General features: G+C 44.7%; 2 protein-coding genes across 2 annotated transcripts in view; one reads left to right on the top strand and one right to left on the bottom strand.

The window, feature by feature from the left end:
• Window positions 1-13,833, bottom strand: part of T265_08008 (hypothetical protein) — a gene marked incomplete at both ends in the record, with an annotated part of 48,013 nt that extends 34,180 nt beyond the window's left edge. Inside the window, 9 exons of the mRNA XM_009173695.1 lie at window positions 1,462-1,639; window positions 3,409-3,465; window positions 6,003-6,060; window positions 11,767-11,835; window positions 12,797-12,867; window positions 12,903-12,981; window positions 13,013-13,288; window positions 13,329-13,449; window positions 13,489-13,833. Coding sequence (XP_009171959.1) covers window positions 1,462-1,639; window positions 3,409-3,465; window positions 6,003-6,060; window positions 11,767-11,835; window positions 12,797-12,867; window positions 12,903-12,981; window positions 13,013-13,288; window positions 13,329-13,449; window positions 13,489-13,833 — 1,254 coding nt within the window. The remainder of the gene's footprint in view (window positions 1-1,461; window positions 1,640-3,408; window positions 3,466-6,002; window positions 6,061-11,766; window positions 11,836-12,796; window positions 12,868-12,902; window positions 12,982-13,012; window positions 13,289-13,328; window positions 13,450-13,488) is intronic.
• T265_08009 (hypothetical protein) lies at window positions 2,120-2,332 on the top strand (the record flags this gene model as incomplete). The annotated part of the gene is made up of 1 exon (XM_009173696.1): window positions 2,120-2,332. The coding sequence occupies one exon, from the start codon at window positions 2,120-2,122 to the stop codon at window positions 2,330-2,332; it is 213 nt and encodes a 70-aa protein (XP_009171960.1).
• Window positions 13,834-16,857: the final 3,024 nt, after the last annotated feature.

The following is a 16,857-nucleotide window of genomic DNA, read 5'->3' as shown; positions in this document are numbered from 1 at the left end:
GCCCCCACCCGCCCATCTAGCTGCATTTGGTTCAGCCCCCCCCCCCCCGACCGTGTACCGAGAATGTCTCCTCGATTGGTAACGAAGCGACTGCGAACCAAAGGCGAAGTTTGGCGGACAAATGAAGGCCTAAAATCCTTCTGTTACCCATCACTAAAGGACAGCACACACCTTTTATCTAATACAGCACCAGCTTCGTTAGCGAGTCCTCCGTACAGTGCCTCATCATACTGTTGACGAGACTTTTTATTACGCTTCGTAAGACTTGGAACGGGTCTTGCCAATGTGTATGCAGGAAACTCTGGCGTCCAGAAATGGGAGAAAAAGGATGAGCTCGTCATTAAGGTGGTGCGGATCTAGGCATCACCCATTTTGAGCATCTTGAAACAACAGTTCCAACTTGCTCTTAGAGTAGCCGTAGTTGTCAAATGTTCTAAATTGCGAACTGATCTGGATTACTATCTGGTCCCATCAAATATTGAATGAATACGGAAATGGTGTCTTACAGTGATTTGAACTGCCATAAATCCCTTTTTCTCTACCCATACCATGCAAAAGAAAACCATGCGATCGAAATCGTCCGGACAACAATTTCCCCTATCAAATATTCTTTCACTGGTGGTCTATCAAATATTGAATGAATACAGAAATGGTGTCTTACAGTGATTTGAGCTGCCATAAATCCCTTTTTCTCTACCCATGCCATGCAAAAGAAAACCATGCGATAGAAATCGTCCGGACAACAATTCCCCCTATCAAATATTCTTTCACTGGTGGTCCCGTATTGTGTGACCAACCGCTCAGTTAACTTTGTGCAGCAAGTGGTTTAAGTCAGCCTTTCCCATTTTTGTTTTTCAAATCGGAAAACCTCCGAGAAAGTGAGGGAAACGTCTGGACCCCAAAAAAAGCAAATTCAAAGATATTTCCGTATTCATGATATCTGTTATCTGGTTGTGCATGCCTCTCACCAAATTTCGCTGCGTCTTGCCATGTATATATTGTGGCAAAATTGCTTTTCTTGGAATCACATACAGAAGGGTTGTATAAGGGCTGCAGTGCACGGACACTGTAGATCAAGTAGACCTTCCTGAGTCATAGGCTGTACACTTCGATTTCTCTGAGGGCACAAACCACTCTATACACAACCGACAAAAATGCATTGAGTGGAACCCTTCAGTTTACTCACATAGACTGCTTTGTTCAAATTGAGGGCATGACTTATCGATGAGTGGTAGTCACGATAAAACAACAATGAACTGGTGACCTTGGGACATAGTCGGCTGTATCGTACGAGTTGAGTGGCAAAAGTGACTTTGATAGCAAATCGAAATTGGTCATAAATCCAGCATCTTAGACATGTGTCGAAAATTCAGAAGAAAACATAAGCGGAGATACCCACTTAAAACGGGTGCACAAATGGTTTAAGATACGTAGGCAGTGGAAGTTGTAAGAGGAACAAACCTCATCAGAGGAGTCCACACCTTGCTGAGAGTTTGCATAGACAGAGTCCCGGAACTCGCTGTTCTCCAACTCCTGTCTGAGTCGACGGCATTCCTGTTCTAGATCCTTTATGCGTGTCAACATTCCAGTGCTGCTTGTGATGAGCGCATTTCGTTCCGAAGAAAGCCGTACATTCTCACTAGGAAAGAGATGAGCATCAGAGGTTACCGGAGAATATTTTAGTGAACAGATGTCACTAAAGTTAGTATTCCTGAAAAATGAGGCTAACAGGAGAGTGAAAATACAGTGAGATCTGCTTCAAACTAGCTCCATAATGGGTAATTTTGTTACCCAATGAGATGAGATGGAAATCTATGTCGATGACACACAGCGTTTGGAAGAAATAGGTCACCGGGTTCATAGGGTGGTTAACATCGGGATGACAGATTATATTACAAACAAAACTGCTAAATAAATTTCTGTGATTTGAAAGGAGGGTAGGAAAGAGACTCGGGTGAGCGAAAGTTGTGCAAGCAACAACTGATAGGTAGCAAGGAACCCAGAAAAAATATAGTGTTTCTCCCATAGAGCTAAACTCACAGCGACCGCCTTACTACTGAGGACGATATTCGTGGTGCAACCAGAATTCAATAGAAAAATCAATCACCTAGATCCTAAAATGGACACTCCAACACGCAACTTGTTCAAGGAGACTACGATAATTATCTACTTGTTTGATTCAGTTGTTGTTACCTTCTGCAGCGATCAACTGATCCCTTTACCATTCAATGTGGCTTCACGTCTGCAGTTATTGGATACGAACATACCAAAACCGGTAGAAGGCGTATCTCCGTTGCTGCGTGAATATGAAATAGCCATACCTGGATTGTAAAAATCTCTCCTTCAACGAGACATCGTGGACGATTTCGCCGAGTATACTGCATTACAACCGATCCCAAGTCCGTGCCCGCTACAGAGCAGTGAGAAAATCGTTCAGCTGTAGCACCTTTTTCGTGCCCAATTGCCATACCACCAAAAGGAAACACGAAGGCTTGGATACTGCCTGGTTTCCCAAGCCTAGACACAGAAATCGAGAGGCAGAGGTCGGATTGGAATCACGGACGTTCCGGCCGGCACATTCGCGCTCCAACCACTGAGCCATCTTGCCATCCGCCCACATTACCTACAGAGCGGTGAGGACCGGTATGAGAGCCAGTATACTATCAACTGTCGCTGTTGAAATAAGGTGTGTCGGTTTACTTATTGAACAGATGCTCAGGTAGGGTCATTGAAGGTCGTCCAAACTGTGCCCAAACCACCCGGTTATCCGATTCGTTACTTCCTTTTGGTGTGGTTATTTACGGCCGACCTTCTGGTTAGTTAAATTTTATCTGCGTGACGGTGATACTACTGATAGGAGGCGTGCGAGTAGTATGTTTTTCTCGTAAATCCGCCTTGCGTCTCTTGAAAAGTGAGATCTATTACGGAACTTGTGGAGTCGCACTTGCTTGGATTTGATCAACAGTCAATGAATGTCCAGGAAAGCTCAGGAAGACGCGTTCAAGGAGAAGATAGATATTCAGTTTTTGTAAACAAGATGCACATGGGAGTTTCGCTTCCCTGTCCAATAGTATGTAACTGTTCAGTTGGCATTTTCTAATAAATGACTCTGCAGCGAAGGCCTTCTTTCTTTCACCGGTAGTGCCAACAAATCGTGACCGGCAGTTTCGCAGTCTTTGTTGTATCATACTCAGCCGATACAATACCCAGCGATAAATTGAACGGGTCTGTATGGTACACCACACACTACTATTAATGATTAAAATGCAAGTAGCGCCCCCTCACGTCTGGTGGCCCAAAGAGCGATCAACTTTAGAATCACCGAGATACTAGCCGTTGAATGGGAGAGGCGTAGAGCTACAAACTTAAGCAACTAACTGCATAACAAGGCCCTCGAAAACAACTTACCATGTTAACTCATCAATACGACCGATCAAGTCGTTCGTGACCACGTTCAAAGCGTTCCTGGCAAAAACGGGTGAAAATCAACCAACATTCAGTAATGCAAAGGGTTATACTGATACTCAAACTAGCATCATGATGGTCAGAAGCTAGGAACTGCGGTAAAACACTAGAATGGCGCACTCATCAACTTCGTGACCGACTTTCTCCCGGACTACAAGAAATAAGAAGCTCAGGAAGCGCACGGTCCTTAAAACCTTGTCTGATGGGGCTCCGTATACGCTTACAGAACCCGCTCATTCCACTCAGGGAAGACCGATAGTTTTGGTCATGATTATCACTCTAATTAGCGCAACAGCAGCTTGGGATTAGTGGCACTTAAATGCAGCATCTTTGGAACTCGAACCACCTCCGGTAAACACTCATTGTGGCGTTCATCTTTTTCAGCGTAAAAGAGTCAGCACTTCCGAGTGTCATGGGGGGGGGGGGACGAGACTTGGAATTCGTTCCCTCTTGTCAGGATAACTGTGGCATATTCAAACAGTACGAATGGCAAAAGAAGTGACACAGTGTTTGAAATAGCCTCCGACCCGTTGCCGCTATATGCGTGAACGAAGAGCTTCTGTGGTTACGACGCGTGAGGCCTCTGACGAAGTACGCGTACAGGTAGTCTCTGGTTTGTCTGAACTCTTGAAGGTAACCCTGATTTGAACATCAGGCCTTTCAAGAGGACTAACGCATTTGTGATAAATACGTTCACTGACAATATATTGGTATTAACGGAACGGGCCTACGTTCTGAATCCAGCTTCTTGCACACATTTCGCGGCCGCGGAGTAGTCTAGGTCAATGACTCGGTAATGTGCTTCTGAAAATTAACCACCGAGTAAATGCAGAAAGTTATAGCCAGATTCGACACGGTATTTCAAATCGAATTCTCGTAATTTCAATTTTTTGTGGCATAAATGACATGAAGAATAAAGTATTTATGATTGTTTTCTTGAAATCTAATCGATAAATCGTCAATTGTTAACATGGGATCTTGGATATCGGCTTGTTTCAGCTAAGACTGGAGGGGGTCCTTGACGTGTTCTGGGAGGGCCCAAACTCCCTATCAGGTCAACAATAATAGGTACCTTTATGTAATGCCAAAAGCTAATTGTAGTTTGATCTTATTACAAAGGTTAATGTTCCCGTTCTCCTAGATGTGACCATTGAATTCAAGTGGAACAAAAAGTTAAACATTCGCATCTCTGAAAATCCACTAGAATCTGAGTTGTGCTTTGGCTTCCTGGGTAGTGATTGGAATGGAAAAGCGCGATGTTGAATAGTCTTTCAGATACCTGGAAACGGGATGTCTCGGCCCAACGACTGCAAATGAAACACAGAAATTCGCAAAGCGAGTTGAAATCTAACGAGAAATCAGGAGTACTGGAGAAGTGTTGTGCTGAAGAACTGTTGCGGTTTTAGCGAAATAAACTAAATTGCAACCGAATTTGGTTTTGATGGGATACTCACCTGGAACCCGGCTGAATTCCTCGTTTATGCTGTTGTGGTTTTACTTGGCTCACTCCCATTCTTCGTTAAATTCGAAAAGGCACATTTCAGAATAAAACAGAATAAGGCCCGAACATTACGAGTTACAAGTTGGAGAGCGGAAAACTTAGCGCATTGAGGGCAATAACTTGGACGCATGTGCGCCGTTGGGTGTGACTGAGCTACGCTTGCCAGTACTTCCGACCAATGACGGATCGTCCTAGGGTTCGATATACGAAGGCGGAAACTCTGGCCCTTCTTGTTCAGCTAGCTTGTTACGTAACTAACCCAGGGACTTTGGGAAAATGAACTTGTATCTGTTTGGAGGTTTGATGGTACTGAATGTGTTATCAATCCATTCTGTAAAAAATGACTTCTTGTTTTCATTGTTTGTGGAGGTTCCCCTCCATTCTGAACAAGCGAAAGCATTAGACAACTGAGTGCAAACGATTCATCGTATCATCATGAAATGACCCAGTCGAGGATAAGGATGTGCTTGGCAGGTGTGCTAGTATTTTCCGTCCCGATTGTGGAACCAATAGACTTGGATCTATGACAAAGTGCACGATAATTAATTGCATGAAGCGAATTTAGGTCACGAATTCTTGGACATTTTGGACAGCCTCAAGACCCTCGTTGGCTCTAGTTGATCAAACGATAGAGGCGACCAATTCGTCAGTCATACATAGGATAATTCAAACCACATAAACAGGAAAACGGCCAGTCCGAAAACTGTGTGAATGTTCCCAGTGTCGTTTACAGATTGACGATGCCATGATAACTGATCACCAACCGTGTGGAACTGCTCACATCCGAAGTCAATGTGTGAAAACCCAGTGGATAACAGGTAAGAAGACAGCGACTGTCGTACGAATCAGTAGGGTAGAGATCCGTACGTATTCAGCCACCCACAGCTCGAGTTCAAGCTGACTGGCCTTTAAGCATCTAGTAGGGAAAACTGACACTCCGAGGAGATCGGGGAACGATAGGGTCTAAGGAGAATTTACGGAATACGACGTGCCCGGGCCTCAACCAGACACAGCGGGACACACTGTGAAAACTCACTTAGTTTGAACAAGATCCTGGTTTTCTTTAATCAAGTTGTTCACTTCGCGCGTCACACCTGAGAAGTTAAATGAAAATTAGGGTAACGCTGCACAACCGGTCTGTCATACAAAAAAGGAAATGTAAGTCGGCAAAGGATCTAAGAAGGACCGACCCCATACGGGAAAAAGCTCTGGAGTGAACAATACTTTGGTAAAGATTTCCTCGTCGAAAAATCAGACGCTCCGGAAATCAATTCAGAAAAGACTGTTCCGCTGGTCAAAGGAAACCAAAATAACGAATTCTGCCGCGGATGCACATTTACTTGCTGAGTGCCGGGCTCAATGACCGATTCTCATTATGCTGTTTACAAACCATCCGAGAAACTTTTCCGCTTTCATGAAAAGTGTAGCTTTGAATACACCAAAAAAGTCATTGGAAGAGGTCAAGCAGTAACCACAGGGATTCTGGACGATGAAAATGGAACGCAGGACGAAACGGCACACGGAAACTGGAATTCATTCAGCTTCCAATAGCGAAAAATATACCGCTGTACAGGTGCTGTTTATAGTTTGTTGTCCCTAATCCAGTCAGGGTTAACTAGCACGAAGTTTGGTTATCCGTTATCATCCTGATCATAGGAGATTTTCATCATCACACAGATGCTGTGTTTTGATGTACCACCGTACGGCTATTAAAGATGTTTGGCGTGAACATTGAAGAGATCATGGGGAGCCCGCAGCCTACTGAATTCCCTCTAAGTAGTTGTAGGAAGTATAGCCGGCGGTTATTACCAGCCCACTACCAAGAGGAAAGAACCTGTCAGTAAGAGATAATCGGGCACCACCGACTGGTGTTTCTTTGTGGGAAGAGGTAATGTACTTTCCCGATAAATCAACCAGTATATAGGAGGCAGGGTTTTTTTATGTATTTTGCCCAACAAATCAAGCCACCCTATGCATGTTTATTGGAACCGTTTCACTGGGACATTGAGAAATGTGGCGAAAAACTTTGTGCAGCGGTTGCAGCTAGAGCCAAGCTATCGTACCCAAATGACAGCAAAAGGAAGAGGCCCATGGATTCAGACACTATGCTACAGGTCCTGCGAACTACAACTTACGTGGCCTCAAACTAGACTTGCATTTGGGATTACTTATCCGCTCTACTTCATTCGACCACATTGTACACGAATCATGACTTCAACATATCCAAAGTAGCCAAAGTGTGAGCCGGCCAGACTATGGTACCGAAAGACTCGATGGAAAGAATATACGAGTATAGGCTTATGCACTGACTCTTCGGAGCAAACTAGGGCTCGTCCAGCTCAGTGGTAAAGCGCAAACTTGCTGATAAAAAAACCCGTGGTTCGAACCCAACCACAGCATCTTGACTTCGCTGTCCATACTAGGGAAGCCTGGTAGTATCTCGGCCCTTGTGCCTCCTTCTGGAGACGTGACAGCTAGGTGCCGGAGGGATTATACGGCTGAACGACTATCATTATTTTCGGGCAACCTAGATGGAAAAAGAAATTTATTTCCTCCAGAAAAATCAGACACAAATCCTTCACCCAGAACACAAAGGACTTCATCTAGATCAGTTCACCCAAGCTGTCGGCGTCTTGATCTTACCCCAATTGCGTTCAGTCGCAGGTAGAGAGCATCGATACCAAACAAAAAGAAACCGCATATTCATCATAACGACTACCCTTGTTACGCATGATTGTGGCGCATATAGACTGGTAGAACCACTCTCCTAATCAGTCCGTTTTTTGTCTCGGTGACTTACAAAGTCCACGCGCTCAAGTATGCACACGCGTGTGAACGGTGAATTCCCTACCGGCGTAAGTCGACCAATCAATTTAAGTTGGACCGTTTGTTTAAAGTGACCAACTGTAATCAATGGTCCGGAGTAGCAGAATACAAACGACGTGACTTCTCCTCAATGGTGAACAGGCAGTGCCCCTGTTACGATTATATTCTAGTAGCGCACAGTGAATACTAGATCTGAAAGTATACACAACCACAAGAGTCCGAAGATGAGAGGGTCAGATAGGAGCTGTATGACGTGCTGTGGCCTACATCCGGCAGCCGATTTTTACACCTACTGCGGTCCGAAGCATCAGTGCTCTGTCGCGAGATGCTGACACACTAAGTTCAGATGAAAGTTGGATTACTTGCTGAGCGAATATAAGAGTATGAAAATTAAAAGTTGCTGAAAACATATCATGCTCCCCTTGTAGGAACTCCAACACAAACATCAGTCGAAGAGTAAGACCATTATGGTATTCCAACACCAGCACTTTACAAACATCACCTGATCGTTCATTGATTTTGTGTGCCAACAATAGTTTGGTGATCCTATCTAATTACATTACCCGCTTAACAAATGGCTAGTTTTGATGTTCTATCATAAGGAATGGTGCTTGGAACCTGCTACGATAACTCTATGTTGTATCCCTGTTTATGACAGTCTGTACGAGGCTGCGATCTACAAACGGTTGTACCTTTATATTTTCTGATTCTCAACGGATACCCGGTTGCTTAACTTTAGCTAAGATACTCAATTCTGATTAAGCAACAGCCTTACGACCGTTAAATTTTGTCCGACCAGGGGGCAGTTTTGATGAAAGAACATTGAAGGACTGTCCATCATAGAGTTTGGTTGACTGGACTACTCAGAACTCAGAAGAATTTGATAGGATTTCCACGGCATTAATGAATGGTGGTCACTTCCGCGGGATAACTGTAACAGGTGATTGTTCTCTTCTGGTCCTTTACAAATTAACGACCTACGAAACAAACTCGTCTGTGGTGCAGAGTCAGATTGGATATTTGTTCATGAATACATGAAGTCAGCCTACCAATTTGGCTGCGGATACTTTGTGGGAGGTGAACTGGGGGTGAGCTGAACCAAAAGAGAACACTGCTGGAGGGTGGGCCTCAAATGATATACATAGTAGGCTAAAGCAAGCGCAGCCAAATAGCAGTGATCATTTGTTTCTCCTATTGAGAAGTCATCTAAGCGGCTAATGTATTCTGATGCCCAACCATACCTTCAAACGACACTTGTGGTTCGTTGATAGGAGTGGCTGCTCTGAGGCAAAATTCCACAGCATAGAAAACCTTCGCTCTTTTGGTGGGTGGTTCTCAGGTCGTATGTGGACACATCGCCCCTCTTAACTCTCTAGACAGGAGGCCATCACCGCTTCGTCTTACATTAATTACACCAACAGACATTCTATAGAGAGAGACTATTCTCTAGAAGATTAAACAACGAAATTTCCCATCAGGCATAATTTAGCACAATTCTTTCGGAATGACATTAACCTCCGGATGGACCCAATAACCCATTCTTAGTGGTTAATAAGTGAGTTTGGTGGGTGAGTATCAGGTTAAAACTGATAGGCTGAAAGTTATGCCAAAATTTTTAGCCCTCCAAGGTGATTGATGTGGGATTAACTTCCAATCTTAGAAGGAATTGAAGTTGGTCACCCGAAACTTCCACCCTCTCATTACAGCCCTAGAAATGAACTAATCAGTGACCTGATTCATTTCGTAATCCAAGAAGGCGTTTACACACTTATCACTGCAACCGAAAGTTTTAGCAGTGCTCTCCAAACACTGATTTTAGCGCAGCTCAGTTTTTTACAGGCCAAGTTTTGCCAAAACACCACAGGCTTCGTCGCTTGTTCTTGATTGTATGCGACCCTAATGGGAAACACTAACCGCAAGGGTCTCATGAAGCCCTACATTGCTTCGCAATCCAATCTGCCCAGTAGACCAACACTGACATGGAGGCTTGGTCACCCGCTGCACGGACAGGTTTATTTAAATAAAGGCACGTGAATGTGATTAGCCACAATCACAAGCTACGATCTACACACCCACTGAGCCAAGCAAAGATACACGTGAACAGTATCTACTGTGATGATACAATAACGACCACCTATATGGTGTGCATCGGATGACTCGAATGCTCACTTCGTTAGGCGAAACGACCATGCTAATTGATCACCAACAAACATGACACATTTCTGTAACCCCTTACCACTTCCTCCTGTTGTGTACTTCACTCTAATATCCCTATGGTCAAAATCAACGAGAAACGTTGATATATATATATATATATATATATGAAAATCCATTCGAAGAATATTTCACTCATTGAGGTGACTTCACGGGGTGTGATTCAGTTTTAGATGCCCAAGACAAGATGAAGCCGCAGCCAACCTGAACTTTCCAAAATATCCTTCAAACGGTCATGGAATGTAAGTCAAAGTGAGGGAAAGTGAGACTGACACCTTAATACAGCATGATGCAAAAGAGATGCTAAGTAAAGTCCATGATCGGTTGATCGGCCCCGGTAAGACGACTAACCGCTATCAGTGACAGCGTCGCATCAGTCTTCCATTCATTCAGTGAATCGGATTAGCATCAAACAGAAGACAACGAACGGAGGGGAAATGAGCATGTTAGGGTGAAAAGGGATAATAGGTTATGAAAGGGTAGAGTTGCAGCGGAGGAGCAGACGGTTCAGGACAAATTGGTCAGCTTATAGGTGCAGGCAAAACATCATGAATCTCCAAATTCGGTAGCGATATCCATAGAACCTTCGGAGCAGTGCCACCTGAGATCTAGTAGGTCGGTGTGAGTTGAATTGAAAATGAAATGAAAACCATTGGCGTAAACAATACCATAACCACTGACTCGAGTGGAGACTCCACAATGAAGGGAATTTATGTGGAACATGGAGAGAGGCTTCTGTGTCGGGATCTCGCAATCCAAACACAACGCTTCAATAGATAACGTGAAGTTAGACTAGCTAAACCGAATGGACGGTGCAGAGTCGTCGGCTGTATTAAAAGGTGAATGGGTTCAAGTCCTCGAGACCATGGCGCTGAAGAGGTGGGCTATCGTAAGCCTCATAACGGTGGTCTAAAACCATGTGCGGTGGTCACTAGCCCTCAAATACCCTCAACAAAGAAGTGCGAAAAGTGAACAACGAACATCTGTCCTTTTTACTATTACGTCACCGAACAATATACTTGGGTATCTTTACAGTAAGAGATAGATTGGTTGAACCGTTCTTGAACATAACAGGCATCTCAGTGTGAGCCAGAAAATGGTGAATGAAAGGCTGTAGTTGCCTCCATAGACCGTCTTCACTCTTAATTTCGATCCTATACTTGTCCAGCGGTTGTGACTAGGTAGCTAGCATCTCCGCACCACACAGCATCAATTAGCGGAATGACGTGCTACGTGTAGCACACGGTCATCCGTTCAAAAGTCAACATAAGCAGCCACACACACGATGACCGTAAGTTCAGCCGTTGTCGCCATACTAAGGGTCACACAGTGATCGACCAACAGCCAATGCACACTGATACTATCAGCAACTGTGAGCGAAAAATCAACTGCTGGTGATGAATTCATCTATTATGCTAATTGGTTTGTATAGGACCGTTGGTAACTACCCAGCCAAACAAACGAAACAACAACAATGCTCCTGACAACAATTCCTACATTGTTTGAAAGAAAAAGTGCATGGAACAGTTACCGATAATCCAGATAAAATGGTGTCAGTAACGGTCACTTACAGCCGACCTCACGGGATTTCTTGAAAATCATTGACCGTTGCTATGCAACAAGCACCACGAACCAACTCATTACAATAACGTCTATTACAAAACTACTGTTACTGCATTAATCAACAAACGCGTCATGATTACCATTTGTAATCAATGCGGAGAAGTTTTACGCATAGCTGACAATAGTGGAGGACTTACCACTGAACATACTCAAGCTTGCCGAATCGCCCAAGTTATGCTGCGGTGTACAAATAGAGCCATCAAAACCTGAGAAAAAAGTAACATAAAAAAGCAGAAGTACGAACATCTGTAGCCTTACCCTATATTTTAATTACACAGCAGTAAACTCCTAACGAAGAAAACCGCACTTCAACTCAACAAACAACCTCTGGACTGATCCTGTCGAAGCTCAAGAGATTGGAATTCTGCTCAATTCTCATTAGTTTCGCAAAGCGGGGCAACTATGTGAAGAAACACTGTCACTAGTCAACTTGATTTAGTTTGAACAAGAAACTTAAGAACACATGTTGCAGACGGAAAGACGAATGCTAAGAGTATGAGACGAACTGAATTTCTGTTCAACAGTAATGAAGATAGATTCGTGAAGACCCATTAGTTATCCATGCGGTTGAGGCTATAGTGTCCTCAGAGGAGGCTAATGCGAAGTTAAGGAGTCTGAATAGTGATCATCAATAATAATAATAATAATAATAATAATAATACCAGTAATAACGGTGACGACAAGAACAATAATCAAGAGTACCGCTCCGACGAAACCCCCGATTACTCGTTTATATGATCATGCGCCACCCAACTGCGCACTGATGATGTCTCCTCGTATGGTGACGAAACGTTTGCAGGCCAATTGCCAAGCTCGGCGAACAGATCAACAGCCATCTGATCAACAACCGATATATGATCATGCCTCAGAAAAGAAACAGAACTTCAGGTATGAGCAAGCAGATGCATCAAGTGGACACGTAGCTCAAAAGTGCTAATTCTTGAAAAATCTATCCTGGTATAGTCAGACTGAAGAAGTAATTGAAATAACAACCAACAGATACAGGGATCTCTACAAAGGGTGAAAAATGACTTCTGAACAACCGAAATATTCAGGAATATCCTTATTGCCACTTATATAAGATGAAAGACAGAAAACCAAGAATTGATGGAAATGAACCGATGAAACGGAATTACAAGGTAATCAAACCAACCAAACTACACTTACTTTTCACGTCATGCCCGTCTTCACTGAGAAAGTCACCTTGTGACAGCTCGTCAAACGATGGCTCTGCAAAACTTGAGACAGTGTTCACCAAGATTAAGTTTCTTACTGCTGATCTCCACCAGAATCATAAAGCTCCGGGGTCGTTTCTAAAATGCTTTTCATTATTCTTTGACGTTCGGCTGCAACTAAAAAATATAGATTAACAAGAGTGGCTACCATCAAAATATGTGTCACAAGAATCCGCTGGATGACAAGGGGGTGGTGAGCTCGTGTTAGCAGGATGCGAGACCAGGCAGTTTAGGCTGACAGGATCAGGTCGTGCTGGCATGAAGGTGTCCGTGGCGAGTGAATGTGGCACAACTCGGTTGGTGTTTGAATTGTTCCGAACGCGCTGAGCGTACTCAACGTACGACCGCATGAGCCCAGTGTACCTGTCGTGCAGACACTGGTAGTCGCGTGTTAGCTCACAGTCCCGTTCCTCGAGACGAACCACTAAGATGCACCAATGAACGGAAATGGAAAATGGACTCACATTGATCCGAAAGGCTTTTAACTTTCTGAGCCAACACTTTTGCGTTCGCCTCCAGTTCTGCTTGTTTGGCGTGGTGGGTTTTCTTCTCTTCTTCGCATTCATCTTCGAGCCGCAACACCCTCTGTGCAATGTAAAGTATTCATAAATAAGTGTGACATACCGACTCAGCTACTTTTCGGGAACTCTTCTCCCGTTCATATTCACTAAGTAAGTGCTTTTGGTCTTGTTTGACGAGTGCCAATTTCAACGTCAAATCTTGATTCTCAGAGTGAACCGCATCAAGGCTCTCCAGGGCTGAAACCACCAAAGGCATCAAATTCTGCAAGAACTTGTTCCCATATACTCCAATTAGTTTCTCCAGCTCTCGATAAATATCCGTAGCCAGCGTTTGGACCTTTGTGGACACGTCATCTTTGCTGGTTGATGTATCCGTGGGGATGGCCGTGAACTCTTCGCGAGAAGAGTCATCTTTTGAAGGTGTGCTGTTAGCTCTCTCGTAGTCCATAGAATATGCGCTTCAGAGACAGCACACTATTACACGGCTCGTGAGCCTGGGTGGCTCGTGTACACATAAAACTCCTGATGAGGATGGACCTTGGAGTACTACACGAAAACCTGGAAGAGAAAACGACTGAGTAACTAGCCACAGATAAATGGCCGACTACTTGATGCACTCGGAGAGAAAATTTGGAATCTCGAGAATTAAGGGATAATTTATGAAGTATCTGCCGACTTACAAACTCCAAAGAGTCACCAGCAGAATAAAAACTAAAAACACTCAAATAATCAGGATGGCAGTGTCCGAAAAACAAAGCAAACTACGATTAGACATCAGCTGCTGCTGTTGTAAGAGCGAAAAATCACATAATATCGGTCACTGGTGAAGAACATCACCGTTCCAGCCAGTCAAGTATTAAAGGATGACCTCAAGTGCTAGCGGTTACACACTTTAACCGGTCGAATTACCCCCGGCCCGTTGAGGACGAGCCTCAAAAGTGCAAAAACAGGGCTGGACGAGTAGCAGCGTTGTAGATCTTACCTTCAATCCAAAAACCGCACCACATCTGTTCACACAGGCTCTTCATTTTTTACTGAACCAGGGAAAATATCAAACAAGATTCACAGGTATCCTGTTTGACAGAGCAATTTCACCATGCCGGGTCAATTGATGACTGAACGACTTTGATTTGCTGGCTCTCCATGGCGGTGCACCATCATCATCATCATCATCATCATCATCATCCTCATCATCATCATCATCATCGACATCATGACATCAGTGTTCAACACCGATGCTTCACTGCCGTACAACCATGATTTATTTGAAAGCCTTATGGTAGAGAAAAGAGTAAAAGTGGACGGGGGAGGGACTTAGTGCCAGCTTAACACAATCATTCCGAGGTGCCTACACCTCCAAACACTCACTCAGGCAATCTGGATAGAAACTGACAACAAGAACGTCACTGACATCGGTTGGCAGCCATATCTTGTAGTGTCACCAACCAGGCACAGTGACGATCACGCGGTCTCCATCCTGAAAGGCGAGTAGCACCGACAGCACCCAAGCGTTTCGTGATCTCCTTCATACTCCTCTGCCAAGTCAAGGGTTGGCCACCTCTCTGTTTACGCCACTCTGAGTTGGGCATGGAAAAAAGCACTCTCCTCGGCAAACGATGGTTCGACATACGCAAAACATGTCCCAACCAACGCACCTTCTGGTGCTGGACACATTCTTCAAAGGAAGTGCCCGTTACACAATCGAAAACGCGCTTTCCAACTGCCTAGTTACGGATTCGCCGACATCAACCCACACGAGCTATCGTTCTGAAACAACGATTGTCGAACACCTGGAGACGTCTCAGTTCCGTCACGAACAGACTGGACCTTACCGTGGTGTAACGGTTTGTGCACCTCAGTGATCCATTGAGCTATACTGGGGAGTGTCCCGTGACACTCACAGAGTCTCTCATACTAGGTTGGTCAATGGTTAGCGGTCTGACGAACACAGTCTCCTGGCCCCCCAGGTTGTGGATATGAACATGTGGTGACTTGTTCCGTAGAAATGGTAATGCATTTGCATTTCCCGTCAAGTACCGCGGTCTTACGGTTAGGCTTTTGAGCCAAATGCTTAGGTTGAGAACCCTAATCGTCCTCCTGTCTAGGTGTGGGCGCCCTGGCAGTACCCCAGCGCACGTACAACCATGAACTGCACATACACAAATAAACCCATGGCGGTGCGGCAAAAGAGACGCTCCTCAAGCGTTACATACCGACGAACTCAGTGGCAAATCCAGTCTATCACTTTTATCTCTGGTGGGTATCGTAGTTATCGGGGGGTTGCAGAAAATGAACGCAGCGACAAAGTGACGAGTTACGGGAACGAATCGCACCATTGATTAGAATGTGAAAAATACAATCGACGATAGGCTGCATCTAGTATCCGTTAATATCACCATGTGTGAAGTAGAATCCTACACTATCCGGAATGGACCACCAGTTGGCGGCTTTATATGGTGACTATATATATTATATATATATGTAACGCTTGAGGAGCGTCTCTTTTGCCGCACCGCCATGGGTTTATTTGTGTATGTGCAGTTCATGGTTGTACGTGCGCTGGGGTACTGCCAGGGCGCCCACACCTAGACAGGAGGACGATTAGGGTTCTCAACCTAAGCATTTGGCTCAAAAGCCTAACCGTAAGACCGCGGTACTTGACGGGAAATGCAAATGCATTACCATTTCTACGGAACAAGTCACCACATGTTCATATCCACAACCTGGGGGGCCAGGAGACTGTGTTCGTCAGACCGCTAACCATTGACCAACCTAGTATGAGAGACTCTGTGAGTGTCACGGGATTTGAATCCTACGTAAGCCGAAACGCTATCAATCAATCAATTTATCACCTATAAACCGTGTAAAAAATCGTTCAGTTGTAACATCCTTTCAGTGCCTAGCTGCCATGCCACCCGAAGGAAGCAAGATGGCTGGGATATGGCCTAGACAGGGGAAGTCGAGAGGGAGAAGTCGGGTTCGAACCAAGAACCTTCCGGGCAGTAAGTTCGCGCTCTAACCACTGAGCCATCCCACACCCTATAAACCGTGCGCCCTAGACACAATGGCTCCAGCCGTTTCGACCACCGGAAAGTGGGAGTGTTGAATATACAGCCAGGCCTCAGAAACGACGGTATATTTGGTTAGTTCGGGAACTGGATAGCTACACATTGAAGGCGATAGCCTTGGTGCACGAGCGCCCTTGGCTATTTCTGCCCGTCATTAACCTTTGGTGAATCGAGTCCCGGGGTCCCCAATCAGGGAGGCGACAGTTGCCGACCCGGCTAAGTTTACTAGTTAGTGTTTTCATAGTTCGTTGCCAGATCATACACTGTCCACATCTCGGTCGCTTCCATTCAGCAAGGGGCTGAGAGCTTAGTTGAGCTCAGCGAGGCAAACGGTCTTCTGGCATGTGGAGCATATGTCTTTACCATCGTAACCTATGAATCGTGAGTAACTCATCCATCGTGGG

Source organism: Opisthorchis viverrini (genome assembly GCF_000715545.1).
Source record: "Opisthorchis viverrini unplaced genomic scaffold opera_v5_197, whole genome shotgun sequence".
NCBI classification, from domain to species: Eukaryota; Metazoa; Platyhelminthes; class Trematoda; order Opisthorchiida; family Opisthorchiidae; genus Opisthorchis; species Opisthorchis viverrini.
Note: the sequence above shows the minus strand (reverse complement) of the source record. Positions and strands in the feature narration are given on the sequence as shown.